At 50.4% G+C, this 16,339-nt stretch overlaps 1 protein-coding gene across 6 annotated transcripts in view; it reads right to left on the bottom strand.

Moving 5' to 3' along the window:
• Positions 1-52: 52 nt before the first annotated feature.
• LOC122389620 (inositol 1,4,5-triphosphate receptor associated 1-like) overlaps positions 53-16,339 on the bottom strand; it is a 73,895-nt gene continuing 57,608 nt past the window's right edge. For 3 of the 6 annotated variants that reach the window (XM_043381813.1, XM_043381815.1, XM_043381811.1), the window contains 7 exons: positions 15,128-15,268; positions 7,296-7,400; positions 6,203-6,537; positions 5,691-5,795; positions 4,167-4,304; positions 1,048-1,232; positions 53-230 (listed from right to left, as the gene is read on the bottom strand). In XM_043381813.1, the coding sequence (XP_043237748.1) occupies positions 1,073-1,232; positions 4,167-4,304; positions 5,691-5,795; positions 6,203-6,537; positions 7,296-7,400; positions 15,128-15,268 (984 nt within the window). In that variant the 3' untranslated portion in view covers positions 53-230; positions 1,048-1,072. Of the gene's footprint in view, positions 231-1,047; positions 1,233-4,166; positions 4,305-5,690; positions 5,796-6,202; positions 6,538-7,295; positions 7,404-15,127; positions 15,269-16,339 lie in introns of all 6 variants that reach the window. The other 3 variants (XM_043381812.1, XM_043381814.1, XM_043381810.1) reach the window with 1 other exon arrangement.

The following is a 16,339-nucleotide window of genomic DNA, read 5'->3' on the forward strand; positions in this document are numbered from 1 at the left end:
CTATCGACTCCGGTCACTTTATAAACTACGTCTTGTCCTACAAACAATGAAGCTCATAACAAGCCGATATTTATTCGGGCGATAAATACATCAATACAACAGAAGCAGTACACAAACAACACGCTGCCGACGTGACGGCCTCGACCGCAGGGTTTCCGTCGAGCCGCCGGCCAGCCGGGACGGGACGCCAGCGGGCGCTACCTCCGTCTCTGTATATCGGGCCGGGGCGCCTGAAACAGGACAGAGACGGCAGATGCTGACTCGTACAGACTTACACTGGACCTGCATGGGTAGAAGCCGCGCAGATATCGCAAACAACATTCCACTTCGGATTTATTGTTGATGTGTGGGGACAGGGGGAGGAGATTAGGAATACGGCTATGCGGCACATTGCAGTGCGGGTAGGCATTGTTTCGAGAAGTTTAAAACTACCTATTTTGAGTTATCGCAAAGCGGTGCTATCACGGTGTGCACAATGGAGAGTGCACACGTTGACATTACCCGTACGCACGCTGTACGCAGTAGAACAGTTCTACACCTGCTGACTCAACACCACGAAACTATTCGCCCGTCATCGACACCCTCCCCCCCCCCCTGCCTCCCCCTCCCCACTGGGCGAGTTCCGGGAGTGGACCGCTCTCGGCCCGTACCCAGCTGAACCCCGTCCCGCTGGCTGGAGTGGCCGGACGGTCCGTCCACACACCAGCCGGCCCCCGGCGGCCACCGCCAGTACCGGCCACTAATGGTGTGCTAGAGCGGGGCTGTGCAGCAACCGGCAATTAGCGATGTGGGCAGGATGGGGAGAGAAGGGAGGGTTCGTGCAGGAGGCGGAGCTCCTCGGGGCTGTATTACACTGTGTGGCTGTCAAATGTGGGGTATGTTGTTTGGTAAGAAAACGACTGGTTGGTGTAATTTAGGTGAAATTTACATACCCTAGCTCATTGTTACGGTCACCTTACATATCCCAGCGCAGATAGCCCACCTGTGTTGTGTAGTGTATCGTAGTCTTCCTATACCTAAGCACCACACCACCTCCCCATCACTCACCCATCCTAGACCATTCCTGGCCATCCTAGACGTCCCGCTGGTGTCCCCGCAGGCCGAAGGCGGGCGGCACCAGCAGCACCAGCACTGCCAGCACCAGGAACAGGCCGCCACAACAGAACCGCAGGTGGTGCGCCGTCTCCTCCCGGGAGTAGGGCCACGCGCGCACCAGGTCCCACACCACTCGGCTGAGGGCGCATGAGAAGAGGGGGCTTTAGGGAACACTCACGGGACAGTGGTCATGTGTGGTGGTGAAGGATGTTGTGACGAACAATAACACATCTCTGCAACCCATGACATTGCACAAGAAGTGTCCGTACTAGAGATTTCAATCAGATACCAACTTTTTGGTATACCGATACCAAACCGATACCAACTTGGTATTTGGTATTTCAATCCTAATGTCGGTTTATTTTGTTGGTATTATGAACCCTTACTAATGTATAAGAGGCTAAGAAATTTGTAAAAAGTTGGTATTTCCCTCATATTTCAAAGTTGGTTCGGTTTCGGTATTTCCCCACGGTTTTGGTTGGTATTTGGTATGGTATCGGTATTCCGATTTTCTGTAATTGACATCACTAGTCCGTACCCCTAAAGGGAGAACGTCATTTTTGCGGCAACTTTGGTTACTACTTAGTTATATTCCTCAGGACTGCGTTCTTCCAATTTGAAGTTGATCATCCGCTTGAGCAATCGATGTTTCGTTTGTACGAGCGATATTATAAACATGGCGAATGAAGGATGTAAACATTGCGAAATGCGCTCACCCAGGTCGCTTTGCAGTGTTTCCCTTGCTCAGTGCTCACAGTACAGTAGTGCCACCTCTAACTGTACTTTGTCAACCCGCCGCTAGGTGACACTACCAGCCCCTGCCGGCCGCCTGAGGCCACCGGCCTGGCCTATCCTATCTCAAGGTTATGTCTAGTTCACTGGTGTCACCGTGGAATACGATTGTGCAATGCGGACATTGTAACCGTGTTATTTTTGCATAAGCATACACGATCCTCCTACTCTGCAATGCGCATTTCATAAATGATGGGTAGGCAGCATTGCAACGGACCCAGGCATTTTGAGAATTCACCGTTTTCACCGTCCGTCATTTCCATCCTCAGGACATTCAAATCTTTCTCCTCCACACCTCAACTCCCTGGTCCGGTATGAACAGGCAACTTTATCCCATGCAGGAAGCTCCCATATGAGTACTCGTAGTCAGACCCGTTGCCGTGTGCGGCATAGACCCGGGAACAGGGGGGGCAGCGGGGGCGCTTGCCCCCCCAACTTGGGAGCCGAGGGGGCGGCGCCCCCTCAACATTGAGGCAGCGAGAAAGGATCTGTCCTCCCTTTTCCGGACTTCTTTCCTTCTTGTTTCCTTTATACATCTAAACATCAACACATGGCATTTTCCTTGCCATCTGAATGGTTTCTGCTGATGCAGTATCGATTTGACAACATCTGCTGTTGTCATCCCGCTTTGGTTTGGGCCTGACCTTGGCCATAAGTTTGTCAGGCCAGATTTTATACTGGACCATTTTGAGTCAACTTTGATAAATACATAACGTACAACAGTGGTAAAATCGTTGCTATAGGTATAACACAGTTTATTCCGCTCCGGGTGTGAGGGAGGGGTGTGGGACAGTGAGTGTACTGACCTGGCGCCCTCGGAGGGCCGGTATGGGGTTAAAGCTCAGCGACACTAAGGGCTTGTGATGCCTTCGGTTATCGCGGTAACACCCTCAGAATCACCGGCGTAGGGCCTCAGAGCCGCCGGTAAGGGGCCGTCATGCAGGTGCCGGTGTGGGCGCTCAGAGGTGCTAATGTGATTCTCTCAGAGGCGCCGCGCCGGTGAGGGTCCTTACAGGCGTTGCTGTGGGCCCTTATAGACGCTGGTGTGGAGCCATTACAGACGGGTGTGGGGCCTTTAGAGCTGCTGATGCGAACCCTCTACAAACCGGAAAGGGGTCTCAGTGACCGGCAAGGGGCCCTTAGACCGGCAGAAGAAGTCATGTGGGGTCCTTAGAGACCGGTATGGTACTGTCAGACGTCGGTGGGGCCCTCAGAGTCACCGGTGTGGGGCCCTCAAAAGTCACCAGTGGGTGGCCTTTAGATGCGCAGGTGTTGGTTGGGTCCTCAGAGCCACCGATCTAGGGCTTTAATAGGCACTGGTGTAGGCACTCAGAGTTCGGGGTGTGAAACCCTTAGAGACACCGGTGTGGGCCCTCACAGGCGCCGATGAGGGCCCAGCAGTTGCCGTTATGGGGCCCTCAGAAAAATAAGTGTGGGACCATCACAGGCGGGAAATGCCCCTAGAACTGGTCCCTCACAGGCCGGTAAGAACTCTCAGAGACCGGTAACGGGCCTTTGGAGACCACCGAGGGGCCTTTAAGAGCCGCAAGAGGCCCTCAGAAGCCGGCTTGAGGCCCTTATGGAGCTCTTAGTGTGGCTATTTAGGGCCCATGAGGTGCTTTAACGAGCCCATGGGGCCCTTCAGCGAAATATGGCGAAAATATGGCGAAGTATGGCGAAATATGGCCTCAGCGGTCAATGGCGCCGCAGGGCCCCTCGTACCCGAGGGTCCCTTTGAAGTTCGAACCCGAAGGGGGGGGGGGGGTACGTGTCCTCTTAAACCCCTAGCTACGCCACTGTTTCATATGCATCATGTCAGGTATTTTAGGCTCGCCCCCCCAACTTGAAAATCGTTCCCGGGCCCCTGGTGTGCGGTGTCAGGGGACTGGGTAGCCTGTCCTGTCCACTGCATGGGCTCAGCCCCGGCGACTCTCCAGGGTGTCGCTCGACTCTCGCCAATCGCCCAGACCAATGTCTCCCCCTAATTCATACTTTCTTTCCGGTTCTGAAATGGTCTTGTCAGACCGAAAGAGCCTAACACAACAAAACGAACAATGATCTAAAATAAATGCAATCAAAGATCTATCGTTATTTTTCAAACTGATTCCGGTGCAATCTCCAAGGCCATATCTAAGGCCATGGCCAGATCACTTTTTCGTTAGAGCCCGTTATCGCGGTAATTCACGTTGACCGTTTGAAAAGAAGCTGAACGCTGAGCAATAATCACCAGCATCGCATCAGCGTGATGATAACCGTAACCATGGTAACCAGCGACTCACCCGGCGATGGAGGTCTGTTCGACGACGGCTCCCGTTTGTCGGGAAAGCAGCGTGCGCAGGTCGTTGGCCAATTGCTCCTGTTCAGAGCGCAAAGAGGCCAGCTCATCCGAAACGGCCGACTCCACGTGTGACCTCAGCCTGGGGGCACGGCGAGGGAGGTCAGGGGGTCAGTTGGGGGAGGTGTGGATGTTGTATGTAAATAAACACTCTGGCACGCTCCAAAGTGAAAGGTATGTATCAATACCATATCAAAATAAAGAGTGCTTCGAATCAAAATAAACAGATACTACGCTCAGGACGCAATGGTAGCAGTTTGCGTTGCATGGTCGGTAAAACTTCGCCGGCTGAGTACCCTCTGGTTCCTGGCTGGGCAGGACTGGTCTACGTCCGTGACCTCTGTGACCTCTGTATGACCACCGCTCACGGGCAACCAACCAACGAATGAGCGAGTGCCCCAGGACAGCTCTTAGTCGGTGATACCGGAGCGAGTGTGTTTGAAGGGGCCGTGCGGATAATATCCGAACCCTGACAGTGCTTGGAAGGGTATTGGGCCAGTGACGAAAGGCCCAGTCACCGCTCTTGGTTACAGCTCAGTGAGTCAGGGCCGTGTGAAATGGACAGTGAACACGGACACTGCAACAGTTCCGAGCAAGAACATCCTTAGTGTCAAATTTTTCGAAGTTGAGATTTATATACCTACCATTCGACTCACCTCGACGAGCTGAGTCGAATGGTATGACCATCTCAATTTCGAAAAATTTGACACTTTGGATGTTCTTGCTCGGAACTGTCGACTGGTGCGTCGTCTGTCTCCTGTGAGAGTGCTAACTCGAGTGGCTCCATTGCTAGGAGTGTCTCGTCGTTTGAGTGCTAGAGCAAGGGTATGTCGTTGTTTTCGCTCTGGTCTCTGTGATGAGCGGTTTATAGCGGCATAAGCGCCGTTTTTTCATCTATCTCGGAGTGGATGAAGGGGCCGAGGTTGTCCTCTGAACTCTGGACTGGATAGCTACGAAGGTAAGTTTTGAGTTCCCGGCCTGGCTCGCCCGGTCGGGTGGCTGCCTTGTTGACCATGCGACAGGAAAGATAACTGGTAACCTAATGGTAAGTTAATGCGATATCTGGGTGTCATTTATAAAACATAAGGTAATAATGCATTTCTGTGTTTTCCGTGTTATGTTTCACTTTATCGTCAAAGTATGTACACGTCACAGCATTGCGGCAATGCATACCGCATAAATAACGTCGCTCTCAGGTTCGCAACAGAGCAGCATCACATATAGGACGCCAGACGCCCAGACCATGCTAGCTAATGACATCCTGACTTCATGTCCTTCAGTGCCCGTGTTTAATGGCGAGTGTCAGGCTACTTCACTTTCTTGAGCCGTCTCTAATTCGGAATGAATACACCTGACTGCTGTACAGAAGACAATTGTTGGGTTTTATAGACATAAGACGGTAAACAGTGCATTGCACACATTTGGAGATAGGATAGGTATGGTAAAGAGATCGCCGGTTCCAACTCACTCATCCTCGTCCGGTCTGTAAAGCTCGTCTGACGCCGTTTCCGGCTTCGTTCCAGTGTCGTCATGCTCTCGTTCCTCTTCCTTCTCCTCTGTGATCGAGTCGAAACTGGGGAAGGAAAATCAACACTGTCACCTGACCGGACCGTGGCGAGGCACGGTGACCGGTTCAAAAATCACAACTGCTATTCAGCGTGTCGACATGACATGAGTAACGGGTAAATAAATACGTCATGATTATGAAAGGGCATAGATTTGGTAGATATCGCTCAAGGTAGCTCGAGGGAATGATGTAAAAATCGGGGTTTAACCAGGTGTGCTTGCCTGTGAAGTGATTTTACCGCATGAGTGCTTTGTTTGCTTTGTTTTCCTATTAATGTTCTCAGCATAATGAGCATCAACAAACTACGACTTTCAAGCTAGAAGGTGCTCTTGAGCAGACATTTATACGGATAACAAGCCAGCACCAATGCAGTTTGCCCACTCCTCTTTCTCCATGGCCCCCATCGCTCCCACCTCTTCCCATCGGCCGAGTTTCTGCGCCGTTTCAGCATCAATTGGTTCGTCGGCGAGCCACTGGGCGGCGCCACCGTCGGCGGACGGGCTTCTCCGTTGCTGGGGCTGCCTCTGCCGGCGGCGAACACGGCGATGGAGGCTCGTCGCCGGCCCGGCGGGCCCGCCTTGGTCGCCCCGGGCTCCTGCAGGGCGAGTTTGTGCGAGGCGAGCACGCGGCGTGCCTCCTCGAGCTCGGCGTGCTCGCGGTCGTAGAGGTGGCGCAGGTTTTCCACGTGCTGAGTCATCACCTCGACGGCGTGTGAGACGCGCAGCTCCTGTTGCACAGCGCCTAGCACCTGTCCGAGGGGCGGGGAGGGGTGGTTGTCGGTTAGGGTCAGACACGGGGCCCAACTCGCACACAGACACACAGACAGGCCAGGATAAAAAGTGTCGTCCTGCAGCGACACGTGCGACGGTTGACGAGGCGCCACTGTGCGTCTAAATCAGACAGGTGGCTGCTAGGTCGGCTCCGCCACAGGTGGTTCTCTATTGTGCGCCGAGGTCAGCCTATCGAGCGAGTGACACCCACCGAGGCGGTGCAAACGTCATCGCCCCGAATGTGCCGTGCTGCGGTGAGGTACGGTCTTTACGGGCTGATGGGTTCAACTATCCACCCGGTGGGTGGGGAAGATAATTATCGTATATATCATAACTTGACATTTAGTGCTGTTATTTATTATGCGCCTTGCTGGTTAATTGATTTAGGGCCCGCTGAAGCAGATATAAGAGGGTCTATGAGGTCATATTAGCAGAGTTAGGGTGATCGGCGGCAGCCGTATGGAAAAAGAACCCGGCGTGCCGTATTTGGACCGTGATCCTCTAGCCATGCATTGCCAAAGTGATGGGAGTGAAACGATGAACTCAGGAGACGCGGAACATGAAACGTTTTCGCATTTTATGGCCTTTTTATTTGGTCCAGTCCCACTCCGACATAATTTTGACGCAACCTTCTCAGAGTGAGGATCCTCAACCATTTCACCTGTCGACTCTGACCTGTCCCCGAATCTAAACAAGCCTCAGCAGCGCCGGAGAGTATCTTCCAGTTTCGACCCACCTCTGCTGTGCTGGAGAGTCGCTGTGAGATCTGTTTGAAGATCTCCACCTGCCGCTGCAGGGACTTGAGGTGCGCAGGACGGTCCTCATCAGCCTGACTCAGCTGCTGCTGGGAAAACGACAGCAGAATGACAGTTAAACGGGCAGCGGTCAATAAACAACAATCATTGTAAACTGGCGAGAAGAAACGATGATGGATTAGTTGGGTAGGATGGAAGCTGTGCCGTCGTAGGAAAAACGTGTGACTGCATGACATGACGATCCATATGATGACAATTCATAAGCAATCGCGTACTGTTCGCCCAAGAGCGGACTTGTCTGTTTTAAAAGTAAAAGATAATCCTCCAGATTTGCATGGTCCATTGGCATGCTTATTAAATTTCTTTCGAAGATAACATTCTCAATCGACAGTTCAAGGATTTAAAAACCACGTAGTTCCGCATGGGCGAGCATAAATCCAGAGTAATCCATCCTCCACTGGCGGCATCAAGCCGCGCCCGACGCACCGTTTGAAGACCCTCTCACGCCCCCCCGACTGCCACCATGCTAGTCTGATCGGTATCAGGTCAGATTGGCCACCGCCATGTCACATTATAAATCGTTATTCGGGCTCCGATTGAATCCAATCCACGGAGCCGGGCATTAGGCGGCTTTGATGGTGCAGCTGACGGCGTATAAAGCACTGGCTGCAGTCCGGTCCCGCATGAAGTGGACATAACGTTTTGCGGCCGGGACCGAATCTGCACCATTATGACCTGAGCGTGACCGGTTCCCGGGAAAATAAAACGGCAAGGTCATCGGACACCCGCAGACCCGGGAAAACGGTACAGACCACCGCGACCGGTACCGGGACAGCGGTCCATATCGACAGCATGATGACGAAAAAATTGACCATCAGCCTCGGCTTTTGATGGGATCCTCGATTGTGAGAATCGTGGCTCAAATCCGCCTGAAATGCGGGCCTGATTGTTTGACAGGGAATGGAGGTGCCATGTAACCACGTTTTTTTTGTGTGTGTTTATCGGTAAACTTTTCCTTTGAAGTAAATGATCATGCAATCGGTATATTTCCAGGAAGGCCTCGGTCAAAAACTGCTGATCAATGCTCAATGCTCACTGTCCTTTGGTGGCATAGAAATAATAGCTAAGACATGATGAAGAAAGGATTAGACGAATCCCTCCTTTCTCCTTCATTTATATTTTCAACAATTAACCACCCTTTACGCGTTCAATAGTATTGATAACCGAAGGTTTGTTGTCAATAGTTAAAACACTATTCTTTAGAATTGTGTTTTTCTATTGAAAAACAAATCTGAGTTCCCTGACAATTTGGCAAAAGCTGCCTGAGATCAGTACAACTTGTATCAGGCTGCACCATAATTCAATTGTTGTTGATTATTGTTGATTGTAGTTGATTATAGTTATTATAGTTGATTATAGTTGTAGTTAGTTGATTCGAGATGCTATGCCCCTGAGCAAGTATACGGTAGATCAACTATGAATGCATCGTTTTTTTTTTCATTCAGCAGTTTCTTTCGGTATAATGTTGGATCCGCATTTTAGGACGTACTAGACCGTCTTTTGTTATTGCGAGGCATTATTCAATGCGAAGCTCGGAATAATTCTAAACCTGCTACTGTTGACGTTCAACACCGAAAAGAAAGGGTCGATTGACCAGCCATTTTTTATGGACTAGCCCACCATGGAAAAGGTGCAGTGCCTCCGTGTCACCGGTCCGCTTCATCGCCCGAATCAATTTGATTTCGAAACCCACAGTACCTAATCTCTCTCGATATTAGACCAGTGCAGATAAATAAAAGGTGGATTTATAGTCTTCAGTTGTGATGATTCATTAAACATCTGTGATGTAGTATATAGCCATGACTCACGACTAATGGGCTGAGGCTTGATCCGACGTTTTGAGCTAACGAGTCCTTTTCAAAACAAACGAGTCTGCAGTCGCAAGACTTTTTCACGTTGCCGCAGTGTCAATGCCAAAGGACCAGGACCAAAGGCATGAAAACACGCTATAACGCAATGAAAGTTCGGATCGGAATGTTGTCGGCTCAAATGTTCTAATACCGGAGTCCGGAGGTTTAAGAAAAAAAAACGTACACCGGCATTTAAGTGCTATTTAGTATGATCGTTTTCGCATCGAGAAAATTATTGATCATGCATAGCAATATTGATATTCATTGTTTAGTTTTTTTCTTGCTTACCAAGGCCTCCAGATAAAGAAACAAAAAGTTTTATAATTAAATATTAACATTTAAATATCAATAGAACGTTTAAAGGGGCATGGCTTCACGAGGCGTGTTTGAGTCTCTTGCCCATCTTATGACTTTATTGTACCCGAATAACCTGCTTGAATATTCGAATGAAGATGTCATGGACATGTTATGATGCTATGAAATCATAAAATATCCAATAAATTGACGCATCAGCGCCACCAAAGGTCTAACGGAGGCGCTAGAGTTCACCGTCGGTAACGAATCACCATGGCGAAAAACCTCGTATAGTAGGATTATTTGCATTAAAGGGACCCTCCCACCTTAACATTAGTTTTGAGTTGAGATAGCCAAGTTTGCGGCCAGGCTCAGAAACCACCATTTATCCTGGTCGCAACCCCCGCAGCTTTATGGTGTTCAAGAAATTTCTTCCCCCTTCTTGCAGGGTGGGACCAGCGTGGTCCCTATCTCTTAACCATTACGGGAATCTGATGACGTCATCAGGCTTTCGAACGTCCGTAAATGTTTGACTAAAACGTTTTGTAGCACGCGGTGGTATATGCTGCTTTGCGCGCAACAAATGCAAATAAACTTTTCAAATAAACATTGCAAACATTTCAAATAAAGTCGCTAGGAACAGCGGAGATCCTAAAAAGTAAACAAAAGTAAAAGTCTAATATCTTGAAAACCGGTGAATATTTTTCGATGAAATTTGGTAGATATTCGTTTTTGCTCTTTCTGAACCGAGCGACATCACTTCCATGCCAATTCATTAACTTTTTTGAAGGTGGGAGGGTCCCTTTAATGCAAAATGCTCAGGCATTTTGCAAATGCCTGACTTAAAATATCGATTAAATCATACGGGAGAACAATTATCTAAAGCTCACTCTCATGAATCGGTGATGTGAACCGTTCCCCTCGACTCTGTACTATCATTATTACCTATATACATAAACGCAATTACTGTAACGTTTCTCAATTTAGTTTCAACTTCTTACCCACCTCAGTAAATGTCTAGGGTTTGGTCATTTTTGGACTTCGCTTGCGTAATTAAAGACTAATGACGGCATCACCATGCGTGATCTAGGAAAAGTTGAATGTCGACTTCCGTGTTAGAGATTTCCCTAAAATGATTGTCCATAGATGGCGCCATAAGAAGACGCCTTGTGGGTATACTGTGCCGCAACACATGACATATGCAAGTGTAAAGGCGGCCGCACGCAGGCGAATCTCGCCGCCGAGTCTCCTAATGTGCAGCCACGTTCGTGATCAGTAAAGGAGGCAATATTCGGTAAAACCAAAGCTGTTTCAGTTCTTCTATTTCGTGAGCCATAGATAACATGAATCTGGATTGGACACGAAATCAGCGTGATGCAGAATGGGGCCGAAATTTTTGGAATGGGGAATCGACTGTTTTTTTTTTGTGAAAACCATCTCGTTTTGGCTACCACTTGAATGGCAATAACTTTGTTTCGACATTTTGATGTTTTTTGCTTAGGTATATTTCTTTAAAAATAAATCTAAAAACGAGTTTTATTAGAGCCGTATATTGCAACATTGACAAGTGGTTCATCGGCTTTGCAATGGTCACAAGACGCTACAACGAGTGGAGAGAGGGCGAAATGAGCAGACAACATAAAACATAATGACTAATGAGCATGTTCGCCTCACGCCTGAAAGGGTACGCTCGCCGTTTTCCGCCTCCTCCAGGCTGGGACACATCGAGTACGTGCATAGCAGCGCCGGGCAACGCAGGTGAACTTGAATCCTCCCGACAGACGGGACCGGGCGCTCCTCTGCAGTGGCGGTCGTTGCACTGCTCGCACTCCACCATTGACCGGTTCGGAGTTGGTGGACGTCCACCGCAGGAACCGTCCTGTCGCCGTCAGTGATAGCTACTTGGTAGCAGTGATCCCATCAGCTGCGCCTTCTGACCAGTCATGCCTGGATAGTGCGGGCCCTCTTGTGCGGCTGCGTCTCCGTGGGCCGTCTAGAGGTCCACCGGGACTCGATTCTGGCCAACATCGCTCGTTTTCCTGGCAATAATATCGACTCTCACATTGCACTCCAGGCCGCAGCGCGAGGGCACCCGCTGAGGTGGCTGGCTGACAGTCCTCGGAGAATCCTCCAGTTCAGCAGGGAGCCCTGGACGGCTGAGTTGTTGCGGAGAGAGGCGGCGAAGGCGGATTGGGAGTCGTTTAGGCAGAAGACTGTTTAGAGAACAGTTGCCTTTGGTTCATGCTACATGTCGAAGGAGCAATGAGCAGGATAGTTTGTTTTTCGTCCTTGGGCTTCCTACCTTACCACCATACGGGCGTCCCAGTCGCCCTAGCCACACCACGAAGCTGTTCACTTCGGGTTCAGATTACATCTACGGTTGAATAGTCTCAATCGTATAAACGATCCTCTTTCTCGATGCCACTGGGCGGGCAACTGAGCAGCCGACCAGCCAATGGGTGACGGTCTTCCCTCGTCCGATTCCTCGCACTCCCGACACGCGTCGTCTTTCTACAGTCCGATGCAGTGATTGTAGGCTCCTAGCAGCGTCTAGTAGCCGTTGGAAGGTCTAGCAGCTTCGACGTTCTTCTGGCGTGGAGGGTAAGTTCACACCACGTGAGCCATTTTAGAGTAGTTAACGGGTCTTCTCTAGGGCTAGAGCCGTTTATACCAGTGCCTATGAGCGTGCGTCTGAGTCTGTATCTCGCCGACCGCAAAGCGCAAAAGTCTAACTCTGTACATGGCTCACTCTTGCGCTCGCTCGCTTGTTGTCCCAAAAGGCGTCTTGATGTTACTATGGTTCCAGGATCCCTGTAGCGTATCGGTTAACTTGCAGTGCTGACGACCCATGGTGCCTCGGATCGCTGATCCGTACTGTATCCAATTCCACGGCGCCAAAATTCCATTCCATCACTTTTCTTAAAATTGTTTACATTCGTTTGAAAGCATAATTACTACCACAGCAAGTCTTCCTCAAACTGACGGCCTGAGCTGGGCACCATGAGAGTGGACGCTTGGCTACGATTATGTGAGCATGATGCATTTTGGTGTGGCCCTTCCGAAGTGACGAGATTTTCAGCACTGAAGCCGAGAGCACTGCAGCTCCTCTCCTGTACGAGAAGAGGGCAAACATTTCAAGTCGGGCTATGTAGCTTGGAAATGCTCCTGGTTGAGGTCTCAACCCTGTGTGGTAGGGTTATCATCAGATTGGAGTCTTTTTTTTTGTCGGGAAAAACACGCTTGTCGCTTGTTGTTTGTCTTCTCCGTTGAAGCTCTTCTAATTCCTTGCTTTGCTACTTGAAGGGCTCTCCAGTCACCATTTCTTTACCGTGTTTTCTTTTGTAATGAAAGCCATAAGCTAACAAGCGTGAAATTGTAAACGAAACGCAAATGCCTTAGGCTTAATCACTTCATGACTTGAAAAAATATTTTGAATCGATTCTGATCACAAAATAACAGTAAACCACAAATACTTATACTCTGATTCAATACATTGCCAAATATAACAGTTTCAAATGTTTAAATTGACATCAAGACTCCCCCATGCCACTGCCCAGAAATTTGCCTCTGAGACTCCCCCATGCTACTAATACTGGTCAATGGTCATGATCTGGTCATCATCAAGATTGCTAATTATATGACGTTAAATGTGTAATGTGAAAAGTACATAGATGCTAGAAAACCGGCTCCCACACCCCTGCGCAAACAAGCATTATATACCCTGGCTTAGTGCTTAGTATCCCACGCTCCCTCTCGTCTGCATATGCTCGAGTCATTGAAGACCCAAGATGAAGACTTGATACCTACAAGACAATGAAATGGACGCAAGAATAGACCTAGTCTAATGACAGTCCATTAATCTAAACTTAAACTTAAACTTATCGTCCAATGCAGGCTATCTATTTGAATTTGAATGAATTCAATTTTAATTTGGTGAATTTTAGCAGATCGATCGCGCGGACAACAAACTAAGGATCCTACTGATAAATTTTCGGCCCCATTCTGCAATTATCAGAGTTCGTGTCCAATCCAGATTCATGTTATCTATGCGTGAGCCTATCTCATGCTTAACTATGTTCAATCAACGTCGGTCTTAGCGTTAAATGTTAAAATGTCGGAAAATATGCATATACTGAATATACGCGATTCTTTACGCGGTTGCCAACGCCTATCCAGCATTCGGTCGGTCTCTTTGGTGACGCCCGCCATAAAGAGAAACAGACCATCACATGAGATTATCACCCGTCACTACTGAACCTTACGTAACTTAGTGGGCACTTTGCTCTACTGAGCGTGCACCGATTCTATATCAGGTGTCTGGTTACGCTTCCCGCCCGTGCGCAATAAATCACCCCTGGTTTTACGTCTGGAGCGACCTCCAGTGACCTCTCCCACTCCTGCCTGCAAACAATAGCTCGACTCCCCGCATCTCCGCACTGCCCGGCGTAGTTTTCTCCGCGAACCGTAAAAAGCTGCGGGCGGACGGGCCGTGTCGGTGCCGTCTAACCACCGGTTAGCGGCCTTTCATCGCGTGAGACCCGCCCCGGAGTGACGCCTCTCACCCCGGGCGGTTGTCGGTCATCGCCCAACAGTGCGAGATGACCTGACGTGACCTCTGTTTGTCGCGGAGGTCGTAAAGGGTCGACGGAGCGGCACTGCAGGCCAGGCCACGCAGTCATGGAACCCGCCTCAGGCGCTGCTTCGGGCGAGGCGGGGTGCGCCGAGGTCTAGGTTAGAATGCAAATTGATAATTTATGCGAGTTTTAGAATAATGCAATGCCAATCTTAATGTTAAAGTGCAGTGGACTGTCTTTCTTTGAACAGCTTAAGGCATTGTGGCTCATGTCAGATCACGGTAATGTGTGTTTTGAGAGAACGTTAATCGGCTCTCCTGTGGCCGATCCTTTCAGTGTGCACGCCAAGGTAGTCACTAGCCGATTAACCACAAATTCGTGGAATCTGACTTCAAGATTGTCACCATGTGTCTTGTAAGGAATGGATTTATGTTATCCTGAACGTAAATCTCCAACGCACATGAGGCCAGTCATAACTCATAACCCGTCGTGGTCCCGTGGCCACATTTCCTGATCCGACCGGCGCGGCGGCCACCACCGTTATTTGGTCCCTGAACAGACGACGCTGAACCGACCACTCTGGTCCGACCACGCTAAATCAACCACCTATGACCACTGGTCCCAGAATCGACCACCACTGGTCCCGGAACCGACCACCACTAGCTACTAGTCCATGAACTGAACATTATTGGTCCCTCAACCGGCTACCACTGACCTGCAGTTGGTCCCTGAACTGACCACCACTGACCCCTGAACCGACAATCAATGACCATCAATCGGTCCCCGAACCGACCACCACTACCCATCAGCTGGTCCCCGAACCGACCACCACTAACCATCAGCTGGTCCCCGAACCGACCACCACTAACCATCAGCTGGTCCCCGAACCGACCACCACTAACCATCAGCTGGTCCCCGAACCGACCACCACTCTCCATCAGCTGGTCCCCGAACCGACCACCACTGACCACCAGCTGGTCCCCGAACCGACCACCACTAACCATCAGCTGGTCCCCCGAACCGACCACCACTGACCATCAGCTGGTCCCTGAACCGCTGCGTCTCCAGCTCCAGGTTGTGCTCCGCCTGATCCCGGTGTCGCCGCTGCACGTCCAGACGCTCCTGAAGGGTGAGTCGATCCGTCTTGAAGGCCAGCGCCAGCGAGCTGAACTTGTTCTGAAACAAAATCGGGGACGCTGGTCAAATGTGGTTGTTGCCGATTTATCATTATTTGCTCGTTTTGTTTTTGTTTACCTGAAAGAGCTTGGATCAAGACGGTACAACACGAGCAGTTGGCGAGTGAGCTGAAGGACCTGAAAGCGGGCCGAGCAGTGAGCTCAAAGAGCAAGATCGCTGGCTTATCGCCCGTGCTGGTTGACGGCATAATCTGCCTAGACAGCCGGATCAAACGATCACCGGAGCTGAGCCCAACCGCCCGACAGCCGCCCATTATGCTCCGAGGCCACCGCTACGTCGAGCTGTATATTCAGCATCTCCACGAACGGATGGGGCACCGAGCCCATGAAGCTGTTCTGACGGAGCTACGGCAGCACTGCTGGGTTCCGCAGGCACGGCAAGCTATCCGAACGGTGGTCAAGAGATGTCAGGCCTGCAGAGTGCGGAAGGCTCAGCCTCATTCTGCCCAGATGGCCCCACTTCCGGCGTCTCGGGTCACGATGCTGCGAGGCGCTTTCTACGCCACAGGAGTCGACTTCTTTGGACCCATCTGGTCAAAGAGAGGCCGCTCAGATGTCAAGCTCTGGGGCGTCATCTTTCGATGTCTGGCGACCAAAGCGGTTCATCTGGAGCTCACCGACAGCCTGGACACTCAGGCCGCGTTGATGGCGATATCCAGGTTCCAGGCCAGACGAGGCAATGTTCGCGAACTCTGGTCAGACAACGGAAGAAATCTGCGCGCCGCGGAAAAAGAACTGAGACGCGTTCTCCAGGAGCTGGATCAAGACGAGCTCCGACAGAAGTTAGGAGTGGATAAAATCGAATGGAAGTTTTCCCCTCCGTCAGATCCTGAGGCCAGAGGTGTCTGGGAAAGAAGCGTGAGGACCGTGAAGGAGACGCTGACGGCGATCTTGAAAGAGCACAAGCCTCGCTATGAAGTTCTACTCACGCTGTTCTGCGAAGTCGAGAAAATTCTCAACTCGACACCTCTGTTCCGCGTTCCCGTGGACCCTGATGATGATGACCCGCTCACACCATTCCACTTCTTGATAGGAAGGGCGACTCCAAGCT

Source organism: Amphibalanus amphitrite, unplaced genomic scaffold, assembly GCF_019059575.1.
Source record: "Amphibalanus amphitrite isolate SeventyFive unplaced genomic scaffold, NRLGWU_Aamphi_draft 000365F_arrow, whole genome shotgun sequence".
Lineage (NCBI taxonomy): Eukaryota > Metazoa > Arthropoda > Thecostraca > Balanomorpha > Balanidae > Amphibalanus > Amphibalanus amphitrite.